The sequence below is a fragment of the Microcaecilia unicolor genome, chromosome 7 (genome assembly GCF_901765095.1).
Source record: "Microcaecilia unicolor chromosome 7, aMicUni1.1, whole genome shotgun sequence".
Taxonomy (NCBI): Eukaryota; Metazoa; Chordata; class Amphibia; order Gymnophiona; family Siphonopidae; genus Microcaecilia; species Microcaecilia unicolor.
The window spans coordinates 308,124,242-308,141,057 of NC_044037.1; the positions used below are offsets into that span (position 1 = coordinate 308,124,242).

The window sequence follows — 16,816 nt, forward strand, 5'->3', positions numbered from 1 at the left end:
GTCAGGTTTCGGCTCTTAAGATGACAGTCCTCTGAAGCAGTTGTACTTATTTCAAGCTATTCCATTACAAGTCCCCTGCTTGTTTTTTGAAGTCCTTAGGTGAAAAGCTTTTGCTTATACTTGGAAACGCAAAGCCCCTAGAGTGGGTCGTCGGATATTGTATCAGATAAAGGTAGATGGGGGTATGGGGGTGCCTAACTTTGAATTATATTATCAGGCAGCATTGATACAGATTGTGGCACATTGGCAGAAGGGTATTGATAATCCGTGGACCAGAATGGATGCACAGGCCTTTGGACTAATTCCATTGTGGGCGTTACCCTGGCTCCCCACTCCCTGATGTTTTCTACCACAAGAACTATCCTAAGAGTTCCTTTATCCATGTGGGTGACCATACGTAATAGCGACAGTATCATTTAAATACCCCAATACAGTATGCTTGTAAATTCACCCCGCGGCTCCTTGATAAGACATATGCACGCTGGGATATACAAGGTTTACGAACCCTGGGGCAGGTGGGGGTTGAGGGTGAACTCCTGTCGTTCTCTGACCTTCAGAGAACAGAGTTTGGGCTGCTTCCGGGAGATTATTTTTATTACTTGCAATAAGTAATAAGACAAAAGAGGAGCTTGCTTTGGCTGACACCTCTTTGGAGCAGGCTATGGCCTCTGGTACAGGGAGGGGGGAGGGTATATCAAGACTGTATCGAGCATTATTAAAAGATGAGGCTCCGGTCCAGAGATATATCACAAAGTGGGAAGGTATTTTGTCAGAGACTTACACTACACACCAGTGCAATAAGGTCTTCAAAAACTTATTCAAGGTGGAAGATGGGTACAAGATGTTTTATCGATGGTACATTACCCCTACAAAAGTAGTCCGAATATATAACGTGGGATCCCCCCAGTGTTGGCGCAACTGTGGGGAACGAGGGACATTTTTCCACATTTTGTGGACATGTCCAGTGGTGTCTTAGTAAAAGGGCCCCTAAGTTAATACATTTTTTAGTTGGCTTTCGGAGGCCTAACCCACCATATCTAGGGGCCCCCAGTGCAAAGAAGCCACAGGTATAAAATGGACATTTTAGCATTTAGCATAGGACCCCTTAATTTGTAATGTAATATATGGAATGTCAGGTTTTGAAATGTACACCTGCAGTCTTTATATTTTGCACAGTATGAGGGGACAGACTTGTTTCTCTGGTTGTGTGTTGTGTGCAAAGTCTGGCTTCTTGAGTGTTCAGTTTAATTTTTGTCTACATACCTCTATTTTTAGTTACTTATTCTGTATTTGAGGGTTCGTGTGTACAAGAGACCAGGTATTCTACTAGCATTGAATGTCAGTGCAGGATCAATTTATTTTATTTATTTAGATTTTGCTCAGACCTTTTTCAGTAGTAGCTCAAGGAGAGTTCAGAAGCGTAGCTAGGTGGGGCACAGGGGGAGCGGTCGCTCCCCTAAATCGATTTTTCAAAAAACGGCGCCTATTACAAAGGCGCCCCATAGCCCACCTGTGACCTTCGCCGTGGCCCCGCCTACCTCCTTTTCCAAATATAGCCCGACGAAATCTTCCGCTGCCGCCGCTTCTGTTGAACAGCGCAACGGCAGCCAGGAACCAGACCTACGTTGATCAGCCAATATAACATAAGAAGAAAAAGAAGCGCGTGGGGCCGCAGCAGCCTTCAGACATGCGCTGTCGGCTCTGCCGGTCTCTGCCCCGTGACGTCAATTTCCCGTTCCAGGGGCAGAGGCTGGCAGAGCTGACAGCGCATGTCTGAAAGCTGCTGCGGCTCCGTGCTTCTTTTTCTTCTTCTGTCAGCGCTGCTGTAGAGGCCCGGGCCGGAGGGAGAGAAAAGAACGTGACCACTGGCTGGAAACGGTAGGAGGAGAGAGAGGGAGAGCAGGGGAGAGCCAGAAAGAGATGGGGAGAGAAAAAGGGACCATGGAAAAGAGCAGGGGAGAGCCAGGGACATGGAAAAAAAGCAGGGGAGAGCCAGAAAGAGATGGGGAGACAGAGGGGCCATGGAAAAGTGCAGGGGAGAGCCAGGGACATGGAAAAAAGCAGGGGAGAGCCAGAAAGAGATGGGGAGAGAAAGAGGGGCCATGGAAAAGAGCAGGGGAGAGCCAGGGACATGGAAAAAAGCAGGGGAGAGCCAGTAAGAGATGGGGAGAGAAAGAGGGGCCATGGAAAAGAGCAGGGGAGAGCCAGGGACATGGAAAAAAGCAGGAGAGAGCCAGAAAGAGATGGGGAGAGAAAGAGGGGCCATGGAAAGGAGCAGGGGAGAGCCAGGGACTTGGAAAAAAGCAGGGGAGAGCCAGAAAGAGATGGGGAGAGAATGAGGGGCCATGGAAAGGAGCAGGGGAGAGCCAGAAAGAGATGGGGAGAGAAAGAGGGGCCATGGGCAGGAGAGAGAGAGAGAAGCTGCTGGGGAGAAACTGGGGGAGACCCTAGCTGTCAGACTGAGAAATGCTGGCTGGATGAAAGGAGGGAGAAAGAGGAAAAATGCTGGAAGGAGGGGGCAGAATGAGGAAAGACGCTGGTAGGGAGGGAAAGAGGAAAGACACTGGAAGGATGGGGTGAGAGAGGACATGCTGAATGGAAAAGGGTCAAGAGAGAGAACTGTCTTGAAGGAAGGGGAGATGGAGACAATGGACGGAAGGATCGGGAGAGGGTAATGGGTGGAAGGATGGAGAGAGAAAGAGGGAAGGTGCTGGACATGAATGGAGGGGAATGAGCAGAAATGCTGGATATGGATGGAGGGGAGGGCAGTGGAGTGAGGAGGGTTGCTGGACATGGGTGGATGGAGGGGAGGGCAAGGAGAGAATTGTTGGACATGGATGGAGGGAAGGGAAGACAGGAAGGAGATGCACATGGATGGAGGGGAGAGAGAAGAAATGCTGGACATGGATGGAGGGGAGGGAAGAGAGAGGAAGGAGGTGAGATGAGGGAAAAAGAAGAGAGGAGAAAAACTGCACATGGATGGAGAAAATAGGCAGAAGTTGGATCCACTGGGCAGTCAAGTCTGCGGAGGACCCAGCTTTTACTTATGGATATAGAGCAAGAAATGAAGAAGAAAGGAGGAAAGTAAAGAAATAAATGGAAAGGAAGCCCTGGAAACGGAGTTAAGAGGACAGATAGCAGCAGAATCAGAAAAACACTTATGAAGTGGGTGAAAGATGGGAGAAGAACTTAGGAGACTGGGTAAGGGAGAGATAGAGGGGGGGATGGGAGTGCTGGAAAGGGAATGATAGGGAGATGGTCAAAGCCAGTAGGTAGATGGATACTAAAGAATAAAGAGTAAGAGAAAAGTGGGGGGGGGGGGGGGGGGGGGGAAACATAAAATGAAAGATCAGTGCCAGACAGATGCAGAGAAGGACAGGAAGAAGATAAGAGAAGAGCAAGGAAATGGAAAAGCCAACCTGGAAAAGAATTTAGGAGAAGACTGACATATGAAAAGTGGAAAAGAGACTGGGACCAGCCCAACTAGAAAAACAGAATGCTCAGACAACAAAGGTAGAAAACAAAACATTATTTTTATTTAATGCTTTTTATGGACTAAGATGTGCCTAATTTGTACATTTTTTTTCGTATTGTTGTATTTTGCAGAGTACAGGAGAAAATACGTTTCTGTTTCTCTTTTACCAGTATTTGCACTGCTTACAGAGTCTGGCTTTCTTGAAGAGATCTCTATTTCAGTTTTTGTGGGCATGTTTTTTGTGGTTCCCTATTTTGTATCACATGAGGGTCTGTCTGTGTTCTGCATATGTGACTAAGGTGACTGATTCTGCTAGCATGTAGTGTTTTGTGTAGGAATGTGTAACAGTCCAGCTTGTTCCATTTTCCAGTAGCAGGTATATTGGTGCTCTAGGGTCCAGGGTATTTTCATAGGTGAGTTAGGGCTCTTGTGTGTTAAGTTTTCTGTATAGATTTTGAGTGTCTTTTTGTAGGGTTTTGTGTTATTTCATAAAGTGTCTGGCCCTATTGTTTTTGATATGCTGGCTTCATATTCAGCATTTTAGTCTGGTGCGTGTGTGTGTTTTTTTAAATGGCCTTAACGAATATGTATGAGATGTACATATGCAAATGATATGCAAATGTGCCAAGCCACACCCTTTGCCCCCCAAAATGAAACAGTCAAACTATGCCCATGTCTGGCGCCTATTTTACAAAGTCTGCTCCCCCAGACGTCAAAACCTAGCTACGCCTCTGGGTGAGTTACATTCAGGTACTCTGGATATTTCTGTGTCCCAGGAGGGTTCACAATCTAAGTTTGTACCTGAGGCAATGAAGAGTTAAGTGACTATCACAAGGAGCAGCAGCAGGATTTGAACTGGCCACCTCTGGATTGCAAGACCAGTGCTCTAACCACTTGACCACTCCGTATTAATCTGATTTGTTCCTATTTCTAATAGATGTATTCATATTTTACTGCCCACCACAGTGTTTTCGGTGCAGCCTTTTCTTAGGCCCTTTTTGTGTGATTCTGGGAAATTATTGCTCTCATGGTATAGTAGAGTATGAGTGACACTTGTAGGGTTTTGTATTATTTTAAAATATGCCTGATACTGGATTATGGATTTGAATTTAGATGGTAACATGGTAGATGACGGCAGATAAAGACCTGTATGGCCCATCCTGTCTGCCTAACATGATAAACTTGATCTTCATTTGTCCTTTTTAACTGAACATTTGTGAACTGGATTGGTTGCTGATTTGATGTCCGTTTTGTTCATGTATGTTTGTGATGACTTGAGCAAGGTTTTAAAGTTATTTTTGCTTATTATGTATGTTACGCTTGTACATTGCCTAGTATGAAGGATAGAGCAGTAAGTGGTTTATAAATTGTGAAATAAATAAATTCCTATCAGCAGGGGTGCTGTTTCAATATCAACATTTTAAATAGTGAAGGACAGGCAAGTTCTGCAGGACTCCAGAGCGATTGAAAGCGCTACCTTCCACTGGCAACGATATGGCTGAAGGACTCCCGCACAGGGTAGAGAACATCGCCCAGGACCTGTTCCTTTTATCCAGGACACTCTGGCCCCTTTAAGATGACCCCCAGAGCACTGGTTCATGTCCCAGTGAGCAGATGCTGCCCATAGAGTATTATCTAGACTTTCAGAGTTAACTTGCTTGAAATAACAGGACTTGGTAAGGGTAGGGCCAACCACACTAATCCACTTGCATAATAATGAGCTTTTGATTCATCTGCATGTGACACAGCCAATTGTTTTTACTGCATGTTGAACTCAGATTTTTTTTCTTTTTGTTTTTGCTTTTATGCTTTTGTTTTTGCAGCATAATGCATGTAAAGAAATTTACCTCACACAGCTCAGTGGCGTTCCTAGGGGGGCTGACACCTGGGGCGGATCGCCGATGCACCCCGCCCCCCGGGTGCAGCGCCCCCCCCCCCAGATGCAGCGCGGACCCCCCCCCCCAGCGAAAGGACCCCACCCCCGGGTGCAAGCCGCTGAAGGGGGGGGTGCTGCGTGCACCTGTCCTCCGTTTGTTCCATGCTTCTTCTCTGCCCCGGAACAGGAAGTAACCTGTTCCGGGGCAGAGAAGAAGCATGGAACGAACGGAGGACAGGCGCGCGTGGCATGCACCCGGGGCAGACCGCACCCACCGCCCCCCCCCCCCCCCCCCGCCCTAGGAATGCCACTGACACAGCTTAATAAATAGGGGCTTGTGTGTCCTTCAGCTGGAAGGTCCTGGTTGTCTCTCTCTGGCTGGATAACATCTTTCCAGATGTGTCTTCTGGCAATAACTCTCTAGTTCTTCCACAGCTGTGTATTCTCAGCTAGGAGACCTTTCAGGCTTGGCTGTAGCGTTGTGATTTTACCCCTCCGATAGTAGCTCCATGGACATGTCTCTTGTATCACAGATGTATCTCTAGTGTGTCAATGCATGTCTCTCTTATATTAACTCTCTGAATATACATCTGTGGTTATGCCTCTAGAATGATCCTTCTGCAGACACTTGCCTTTTACAGGTAACACTCTATCCCTGCTGCTGTCTCTCTGACTTTACCTCTGTGACTGGCTGTCTCTTTCAGAGACTCTGTACTCCATGGCTGTCTCTTTGACTAAATGCCGCTCTCTCTTTCTCTGTGGCTGCTTCTCTGAGTGTATCTCAGCAGTTGTGTCTCCAGCTTGTCACGCTTCCTCTCTCAGCTGTCAGTGTCATTTTTGTGATTTGCAGCTAGTAATCATGGGTCAGTTGCATAGTCGCAAAAGTGATCACTGGCAGGTGTGCTCGCTGCACGCATCACGATGCGACGCTCTCTCTCCTGCCTCCTGCTGGCATCCGAGGGGCAGGGGCTGGAGACCCTTTCTGTATTTCTCAGCTTTTAATTTCAGCAGTTCTGGGGAAGCGGTGAGTGTAACATCAGACTTGAAATATTTGTTCTCAGAGTACTAAGGAGAGAAACGGCTGGTTTCCACGTTTTCATGTACTGCAATTGCTATAATCAGCTCTCATTCTTTTTTTTTTTTAAATTTCTGTGAAACAGCCCTCTGCTTACTGTGCTTTCTCTTCATAACAATCATAATGAGAAAATGGCTGAATGTAAACAAAGGGGGATATAAAAAAAACTGAGCCCCTTCTCACACTCACACAACTTGCCACATCCAGCTCATTAGCACAGGAAAGAGAAAATACTTACCTGTAACAGGTATTCTCTGAGGAGACCAGGCCATTATTTCTCTCATGTGGGCGACGTCATCCACGTTGCCTGGTGCGGAGTATTAAACGGTTAGTATGCCTTTAAGAGCACGCACAGCATCCCATCAGACATGCGCGAGTGCCTTCCACAAGAGCGTGGGACCAGCAGTACAATACTAAAGTATGGAATCAACTCCAAGGGGAGGAGGGACGGTATGTGAGAACGAATGGACTGCTGTCCTCAGAGAACATCTGCTACAGGTTAGTATCTTCACTTTCTCAGAGGACAAGCAGGCCATATTCTCACATATGGGAATCCCTCGCTACCAGGCTAACCAAAAACAGCAACCATTGGTCAATTGAACCTCACAACAGCAAAGGTCAAAATGCTAATTAACCTGAAACTATATACAACTGTGTGAGAGTCAGGGGCTCAGAGGCTCTTCCTGGTTGCCGGCACTGCCGCACATTACATCCCTCCCCGTTCCTACCTTGAAAGGGCCCTGGTGGTCTGGTGGTCTAGTGGCCTCTGAGGGGCAGGAAAGAATCCCACTCTTTCCTGCCCGCTGCTGCTACTCTGCCTGGCAGCGCCGGCACCACCGTGTTTTCAAAATGGCTGCTGAGACTGCTGAGACCTGCGAGGCTACTGTGGTAAGTCTCAGCAGCCATTTTTAAAACAAGGCAGCGCCGAGCACAGTAGCAATAGAGGGCAGGAAAGACTGGGGTTCTTTCCTATTCTCCAAGATTCCACTAGACCAGCAGGGCCCTTCAAGGTAGGAAAGAGGAGGGCCCACTTTGGCTCAGGGTGTGTGGGAAGGGCGGTAACTGCAGCAGTGGGGAAGGGGGGCTGTAGTGTGCGAAGGGAGGTGGCGGTGGGGCAGCGGGGAGTGGGCCCAATGACCTTTACTACCCAGGGGCCCACGACCACTGTCACTCCACCCATGGTGAGAGTGCAGCCTGGAATTGATCAAAATCGGCCTGGGGGGGTGGGTGGAGTTGGATTCTAGACCCCAAACAAATTCTGCAGCTCTGTCTATCCAAACTGACTATTGTGTCGGGTATCTTGCTCAAGGGGGTAATGGGATGTGAATGTGTGGACTTAAGTCACATTGCAGCATTGCAAATCTCTTCAATGGACGCTGACCTCAAATGAGTTACCGACACCACCATAGCTCTGACATTGTGAGCCTTGACATATAGGAAAGAGGAACGCAGACTACAGCTATGTGATGCACAGTTCTGCGTTAGGTGTCACTCACCAGGAAAGGGGTCCAGGAGTCATTGTTGATGATACTTTGAAACCCTCTTCTCAGTGTGGTGCAGCAGCAAAGAAAGTAAATAGAATGTTAGGTATTATTAGGAAAAGAATGGAAAATAAAAACGAGAATGTTATAATGCCTTTGTATTGATCCATGATGCGACCGCACCTTGAATACTGTGCGCAATTCTGATCACCGCATCTCAAAAAAGATATAGTGGAATTAGAAAAGGTACAGAGAAGGGCGACGAAAACAGTAAAGGGGATGGGACGACTTCTCTATGAGGAAAGGCTAAAGCGGCTAGGTCTCTTCAGCTTGGAGAAAAGACAGCTGAGGGGGAGATATGATAGGGGTCTATAAAGTACTGAGGAGTGAAACAGGTAGACGTGAATCACTTGTTTACTGTTTCCAAAAATACTAGGACTAGGGGTCATGCAATGAAGCTACAAAGTAGTAAATTTAAAACGAATCGGAGAAAATATTTCTTCACTCGACGTCTAATTAAACTGTGGAATTCATTGCCAGAGAATGTGGTAAAAGCAGTTAGCTGAGCGGGGTTTAAAAACGTTTGGATAGCTTCCTAAAAGAAAAGTCCATAAGCTATTATTAAAATGGACTTGGGAAAATCCACTGCTTATTTCTGGGATAAGCACCATAAAATATACTGTTTTGTGATTTTGCCAGCTACTTGTGACCTAAATTGGCCACTTTTGGAAACAGGATACTGGGCTTGATGGACCTTCAGTCTGTCCCAGTATGGCAACACTTATCTACTATGTACTTATGACATGACCTTCAGGAGTCAGCCCATCCTGTACATAGGTGAAAGATATGCAATCTGCCAGCCAATTAGAGATCGTGCATTTCCCAATGACAGCCTCCATCCTGATTGGATCAAAAGAAAGATAAAGCTGGGTGGACTGTCTGTAGGGCCTAGTCCGCTCCAGGCCAATGTTCGCGTGCAGTCCAAGGTGGGATGAGGTTTGGAAAAGAATGTTGGTAGAACAATTGACTGGTTCAGATGGAACTCCAACACAACTTTAGGCAGGAACTTAGGGTGCGTTCAGAGAACTGCTCTGTTGTGATGCACCTTAGTGTAAGGTGGATCAACTACTAGGGTCTGAAGCTCACTGACCCTGCGAACTAAAGTAACAGCCACCAAAAACAAGACCTTCCAAGTCAAGTAATTCAGATGACAGGAGTTGCTCAAAAGGAGCTTTCATCAGCTGGGTGAGGACGACGTTGAGGTCCCGTGACACAGGCAGAGGTTTGACAGGGGCCTCTGTCAAAAGCAAACAACTAGAAGCTGTCCAGAGATCCCTCTACATGGTGATAGTAAGTACTAATTGCACTGAGGAGAACCCTTACAGAGTTGGTCTTCAGACCAGACTCAAAGTTGTAGAAGGTATTCAAGCAGGGTCTGTGTAGGGAAAGAGAGAGAATCTAGGGCCCTGCCCTCGCACCAGAAAGGAAACCTCCTCCATTGGAAAGTGTAACACCTATTAGTGGAATCTTTCCTGGAAGGCAGCAAGACTTTGGAGTCACCTTCAGGAATATGCAAGGAAACAAATTCTAAGCCCTCAATATCCAGGGCCAGAGATTGGAGGTTGGGATGTAAACAAGATCCCTTGTTTTGCGTGATAAGGATTGGAAAACACTCCAATCTCCAGGGTTCTTTGCAGGATAACTCCATAAGAAGGGGGAACCAGATCCGTTTGGGCCAATATGTAGTAATCAGGATCATAGTAACATAGTAAATGACGGCAGATAAAGACCTGAACGGTCCATGCAGTCTGCCCAACAAGATAAACTCATTTTACATGGTATGTAATACTTCATATGTATTTCTGAGTTTGATTTGTCCCTGCCTTTCTCAGGGCACAGACTGTAGAAGTCCGCCCTGCACTGTTTTTATTCTCCAAATACTGGCGTCGCCACCCAATGTCCTCTAAGATTCCATAGATCCATTCCTTCTAAACAGGATTCCTTTGTGTTTATCCCACCCATGTTTGAATTCTATTGCCATTTTCATCTCCACCACCTCCCGCGGGAGGGCATTCCACGTATCCACCACCCTCTGCATGAAAAAATACCTCCTGACATTTTTCTTGAGTCTGCCCCCCTTCAATCTCATTTCATGTCCTCTAGTTCTACCACCTTCCCGTCTCCGGAAAAGGTTTGCATGCGGATTAATACTTTTCAAATATTTGAACGTCTGTATCATGTCACCCCCGTTTCTCCTTTCTTCCAAGGTATACATGTTCAGGTCGGCAAGTCTCTCCTCGTACGGTTTGCAACGCAAATCCCATACCATTTTTGTAGCTTTTCTTTGCACCGCTTCCCCCCAGTCTTGCTTGAGTTTTCAGCAAAGTCTTCCCCACAAGAAGAATAGGAGAATACACATACAGAAGACCAGTCCCACAATGAAGGGCGATGACATCTGACGCTAGTCTGTCATGGGCCTGGAACAGAACTGAGGGACTTATTGAACTGAGTGACAAAGAGATCCACTGAGGGGGTGCCCCACACTCTGAATATCTCGTGGGCAACGCCGATGTTGAGTGAGTGCTGTTGACTTTCCCAGCAAGGTAAGTGGCCTTGAGGAGCATCCCATGCTGTACTGCCCAGTGCCACATTCAGATGGCCCCATGACACAGTGGGCATGATCCCGTGCCCCCTTGCTTGTTTGTGTAGTGCATTGCAACCTGATTGTCCATTTGAATGAGTACAATTTGGTTTAATGAGTACAATTTGGTTGAGAAGCCTATCTCTGAAAGCCTTTAGAGTGTTCTAGATTGCCTGTAGCTTCAGAAGGTTGATGTGGAAATCAGTTTCCTGGGATGACCAAGCACCTTGAGTGTGAAGCCCATCTAAGAAAGCTCCCCACCCCAAGTGGAATGCATCATCATTGGCACCTTTGGGGCTGAGGAATTTGGAATGGAAGTCCCACAAACCATAGGAGCCAACTTTTCAAAATGATTGGGGGTGCTGAAATTTTTTTTATTATTATTACAGGTGGTGCATTCCCCCCTCCCCCTCCTTCCTCCTCCTCCTCGCCCCGTCCCCCTCCCTCCCACCTCCTCCTCCCCCCTCTTCCCCCCCTCCAAGTTGCAGGTCCCCCTCCCCCATCCCTCCGAGTTCCAGGCCCCCTCCCTCCCTCCCTCCAAGTTCCAAATTTTAAGTCATCTTACCTCGGGGTCCCGGCGGCAGCAGTGAAAGGCGTGCAGGCTCGGCGCTTCAACCTTCCCTTCTCTCTCTTTCAGCTCTGGTCCCTCCCTTGTGAAAACAGGAATTGAGGGCAGGACCAGAACTGAGAGAGAGAGAGGGGAAGGCTGAAGCGCCGAGCCTGCACGCCTTTCACTGCTGCCGCCAGGAACCCGAGGTAAGATGACTTTTAAAATTCTGGACGGCATGCAGGAAGGTGAGGGCGGACCAGCGGAGGACTGTTGAGGGAGGGTGAGCACCAGGCAGGTCGGGCTGGCAAAGGGAACTTCCAGTTCCGGCGGGTGAAGTATTGGGGGTACTCGAGCACCCACAGCACCTATGGAGTCTGCGCCTATTGCCACAAACTAGATCAAATTGTCCACGAAAGCAGAGACAGAACTAACTTTGGCATCACCCAGATGACATCTAATAGGTTCCCCAAAGCTTAAAATGTGGGGGAAATTATCTAACACAATAAAGGAAAGGAGAAAAAAGGCACAAAACAAAAAAAAGAAGAAAAATCTCCCAGGGAAGGCACAAATTGCTTGAAAAGATGATTTGCGCACTAGGCAATGTGAGGAGCTGCAAATCGCGCATCCTCTCCTCACAGCAGGTGGTCCTGTGCTCTTGTGGGTGGGAAGGTACTCGTGCATTTGTGGTGGGGACGCTGCATGTGCTCTTAAAGGCATACTAACTTTTTTAATACTCCGCACCTGGCAACTTGGATGACTCAGGGGCGTATCTGCGTGGGGCCACAGGGGCCTGGGCCCCGCAGATTTTGCCCTGGACCCCCCTACCATCGACCCTCTCCACCTCCCCCTCCCTCCCGCACGCCTGCCACCAACCCGTCGCCGATCTTTGCTGGCAGGGGACCCCAAGCCCCCGCCAGCCGAAGTCCTCTCTTCCATGCAGGATGCAAGTTGCAACGCTTCCTGTTCTTCTGAGTCTGACGTCGACGTCAGACTCAGAATTTGGAACTCAGTCTGACGTCCTGCGCGTTGTACGTGCAGGACGTCAGACTCAGAAGAACAGGAAGCATTGCAACTTGCAGCCTGCATGGAAGAGAGGACCTCGGCTGGCGGGGAGTTGGGGTCCCCCGCCAGCAAAGGTAAGTGACAGCAGCGGGGGAGGGTTGGCGGCGGCGGGAGGGGGTGGAGAGTGTCATTGGTGGCGAGGGGGGGGTCTGGCAGTGGTGGGGGGGGTCCGGAAATGGCGAGGGGGGGGGATCGGTGGTGCCGGGGGGGGGGCTAAAATGTGCCCCCTCCCTCTGGCTCTGGCCCCCACTACCGCCAGAGTCCAGATACGCCCCTGGGATGACTTTACCTACATGTGAGAATATGGCTTGCTTATCCTGATACAGCACTAGAGTGTGTCAAAGCCAGACTGTTCCCACACAGTGGTGCTAATTTTATAAGCATCTCTTTGCGTAAGTAGCAGCATTGACATTCGTAGATCACATAAACATGTCATGTTGAGATGCATACCACACAGATGATATGAAGGTGTGGTTCGAGCAGACCAAATATTTACTACATGTGTATGCCCATTTTTTAAATAGGAATACATGTATATGGGGAACAAATTTCCTCATTTGAGTTTTGCACTAGCTCAGAGGCAGACAGCTTTTTAAAAAATGCTCGTTTCACGAGGAATTAAGGAAGTAATTCTCCTTATTTTTCACATTGTTCATTTCCACCTCCAAAATAAATTAAAAAAAATTAAATTGCAGCCCTGCTTCTTAATTGATGCACTTACACATCTAGCTTTGTAAAACAGGACAGCTGCATGTGGAGCGCGGTGCCACTCACCTTTGGAAACTGCGAAATCACAAGTGCAGGGTTGATGCCGCTTTATCTTTTTCCACATGTATATTTGTAAAGTGGCTGTCCAGCTTCACGTGCTGGTCAATGCTCATGCACTCCTTTACATTCTTATATATAATTTACAAAAGGCTCTGTGTTCAGCAGAGCCGTTTGTAAAGTACCACTGGCTGAGTGGACCGTATAGGTCTTTATCTGCCGTCATCTGCTATGTTACTATGGAATTGAGTACATCTCGACCTGAGCCTTTCAATTCTGATCTCGACATTCAAGTTTCAAGTTTTATTAGCACTTGATATACTGCTTCACAGTAGAAACTTCTGAAGTGGGGTGGAAGTAAGTTCACACACAAAGCCCAAAAGAGAACTACAATATACATAGGACAGAAAATACAACATTCTTTGTGGAACGAGGCTTTATTTGCCAAATCAAAGCATTCCAACAGAAATAGTGCACTATAGTCAAGCAAAATCCAAAGTATTCCTATGGCATTCAGTCTACTTTTGATCCTCCTGTGCTGTATTACTTCATGCCGTGTCACGATTAGGACTGTCCTCTGGGTGAAAGTGTTAAGGTACAAGATTCCTCTTCTCCTGCTCCCTGTTAACCTCATGATCTCTTTTCTTCTTTACTTCCAGGAAAGTGAACAAGTGTTACCGAGGTCGTTCCTGCCCTATTATAATCCACTGCAGGTAAAGAAGGGTCTAGTCTGTGCCTTACAGAAACGTAGGACTTCCTCATCGCTGGAGATAGACCAAGTCATCCACATCTTCCAGGAGATTCATGCTTTATCTGCATGGTCTTCCACCATCCGCTTTCCCAGTTCAGTTTCCAGGTCTGGTTGTGGCCACAGTGCCAGCCTCCCCCAGTATAAAAAGTCATAGGTGCTTCCAAGCGCATAACCCCAGAACAGTAGAGGAGTCTGAAGTGTGGTGCAAGGCAAAGAAAGCAAAGCAGCCTGTCATCTCACTTCTGCTTTGCCCTCCTCTTTCCATGGCATTTCTTCCTCCTCCTCCTCTGCTGCTTCCTCTTTACTCCCTGCTTTCTCCACTGCTTCCCCTCCACTTCTTCCTCTGCTGCTGCCCCTTCATTCCCTGCTCTCCCTACTTATTCTTCCTCTGCTGCCCCTTCACTCCTTGCTCTCTCTCCAATGCTTCCCCTCCTATTCTTCTTCTGCTGCCCCTTCACTCCCTGCTCTCTCTCCAATGCTTCCCCTCCTATTCTTCCTCTGCTGCTGCTGCCTCTTCACTCCCTGCTCTCTTCACTGCTTCCCCTCCACTTCTTCCTCTGCTGTTACTGCCCCTTCACTCCATTCCATTCCCACTGCTACCCCTTCTCTCTGTACAGCTTCCCCTCTCTCTTTTATTTCTTCCTCCACAGTTGCCCCCATGTTTCCTCCTTTCACTGTTGCTACCACTCCTCCTCTTCCTCTCCTCATGGCTACCCCTCATCCCTTTTTCTCCCCGTCCTTCCCTTATCCCATTTTATCTCCCTGCAGTTATGTCACTTCCTGATTTCTCCTTGCTGCCCACCTCTGAAGATGCTCCTCCATCATCTTCTCTCCTCGTTACTTTCTTCTTCCTCTCCATGTCTGCCCTTCCACCTTACCCAGTCTTCACTGCTGTCTCTTCCTTCCATTCCTCCTCCCTGCTGCTACCTCTCCTCCTCTTAGCCCCATGCCTGCCTCTTCTCATCATGGTTATCTTTCCGTCATTTCTTTCCTCGTGACACTCATACCATCTCATTCTCCTCCTGTGCCTTTACCCCTTCCACTATGCTCCTCATTCTCTCTTCATCTTCATTCACTTCATTTTCCTTCTCTCCTCCCTTCAGCTACACTTCCTTCTCACCATATAAGTGCATATGCCATCTTATACTATTGCTCTCATAAATGAAAGACCAAGCTTGGGGGACTGGAAGATAAGGTAAAACTGACAGGATAAGAGGGAAATGGACATGAGACTCATGGGGGAACTGGAGTGGAGATGAGAGAGACCGATGAGAGAGATGAATCCTGGAAGACAGGATAAAAGAGAGAGAGATGGGATGGGGGAAGGAAAGTTGAAGGGGTGAGAGGCAAGATGTGGGGAGATCTGGAGACAGAAGTGTGAATTAAAAGATCTGGTGATTCTGGAGCCTTCTCAGACAGAACAGTCCATTCTAAGTCTGCATAACACGTGAAGGACATCGTTGCACAACTGGCTCATATTCAAGAGCATGCCTTGGAAGAGACATTTCTCATGTTCAGAAACAGCTTTTTAAGTCCTCTTCTTGTGTTTTGCAGTGAAGGCGCTGGAAGGACAGGAACCTATATGTTAATCGACATGGTCTTAAACCGAATGGCAAAAGGTGAGAAGAGTTTCTGGCCTCGCAGGATGGCTACATGAGACCACGCTGAAATGTCTCCATACCTATACCCTACCATCAGTACATCTCTCCTTTTTGCCTCTTCTTTATTCTGGGTACATCCACATGTACATTTCTAGACCTGCTTCAACACCTAGTGCCCTACATTACTAGTACTGTCTATATGTGTGATCTATAGGCCACCATCACAAGGAGAAGAGGTAGGTATAGACATGAGGAGTAGCCTAGTGGTTAGGGTGGTGGACTTTGGTCCTGGGGAACTGAGGAACTGAGTTCGATTCCCGGCACAGGCAGCTCCTTGTGACCCTGGGCAAGTCACTTAACCCTCCATTGCCTGCCGCATTGAGCCTGCCATGAGTGGGAAAGCGTGGGGTACAAATGTAACAAAAAAAAAATGATGGGAGCCATTCAAAGGACGGCATTGTCTTTACACAAGTACATAAGTATTGCCATACTGGGACAGACCGATGGTCCATCAAGCCCAGTATCCTGTTTCTAACAATGGCCAATCCAGGTCACAAGTACCTGGCAAGATCCCAAAAAAGTACAAGACATTTTATGCTGCATATCCTAGAAATAAACAGTGGATTTTCCCCAAGTCATTTTAATAATAGTCTATGGACTTTTCCTTTAGGAAGCCAACCAACCCTTTTCAAACCCCGCTAAGCTAACTGCTTTTACTACACTCTCTGGCAATGAATGCCAGAGTTTAGTTACACGTTGAGTGAAGAAATATTTTCCCTGATTCATTTTAAATTTACTACTTTGTAGCTTCATTGCATGCCCCCTAGTCCTAGTATTTTTGGAAAGAGTAAACAAGCGATTCATGTCTACCCGTTCCACTCCACTCATTATTTTATGATATAACATTTTTTACTGATGACAAACCAAAGTATGTACATCCAAAATTGCAATGATACACTCTTCAGATATGAGAATGCATGCAATACAAACAATAATGCCATCTGTCATCAGCCTTTTAACCATTTTTATCCCCACCCCAGTATTGTAAATTACAATTTTAATGTAAACAATACTCAACTGTATCATAATTATAAGTTCTAGGCATCCTACCCAGAGGGTACCTTAACGCCCTCTTCTCTATCATTGATCTCACCCTCTAACAGTATCCACTCATTATTTTATAGACCTCTATCATATTTCCACTCAGCCGTCTTTTCTCCAAGCTGCAGAGCCCTAGCCGCTTTAGCCTTTCATCAAAGGGAAGTCATCCCATCCCCTTTATCATTTTCCTGTCCTTTCTCTGTACCTTTTCTAATTCCACTATATCTTTTTTGAGATGCTACGACTAGAATTGAACACAATATTCGAGGTGCAGTCGCACCATGGAGCTATACAAAGACATTATAACGTCCTCACTTTTGTTTTCCACACTGGGCAGAGGGTTTCAAAGTATCATCAATGATGATGCCTAGATCCCTTTCTTGGTCCGTGACTCCTAACGTGGAACCTTGCATGACGTAGCTATAATTCGGGTTCCTC

The 16,816-nt window shown here is 47.2% G+C and overlaps 1 protein-coding gene across 1 annotated transcript in view; it reads left to right on the forward strand.

Moving 5' to 3' along the window:
- The window catches only part of PTPRN (protein tyrosine phosphatase receptor type N), a 124,529-nt gene that overhangs the window by 91,124 nt on the left and 16,589 nt on the right, over nucleotides 1-16,816 (forward strand). Inside the window, exons 21-22 of the mRNA XM_030210892.1 lie at nucleotides 13,585-13,638; nucleotides 15,231-15,295. Of these exons, the coding sequence (XP_030066752.1) occupies nucleotides 13,585-13,638; nucleotides 15,231-15,295 (119 nt within the window). The remainder of the gene's footprint in view (nucleotides 1-13,584; nucleotides 13,639-15,230; nucleotides 15,296-16,816) is intronic.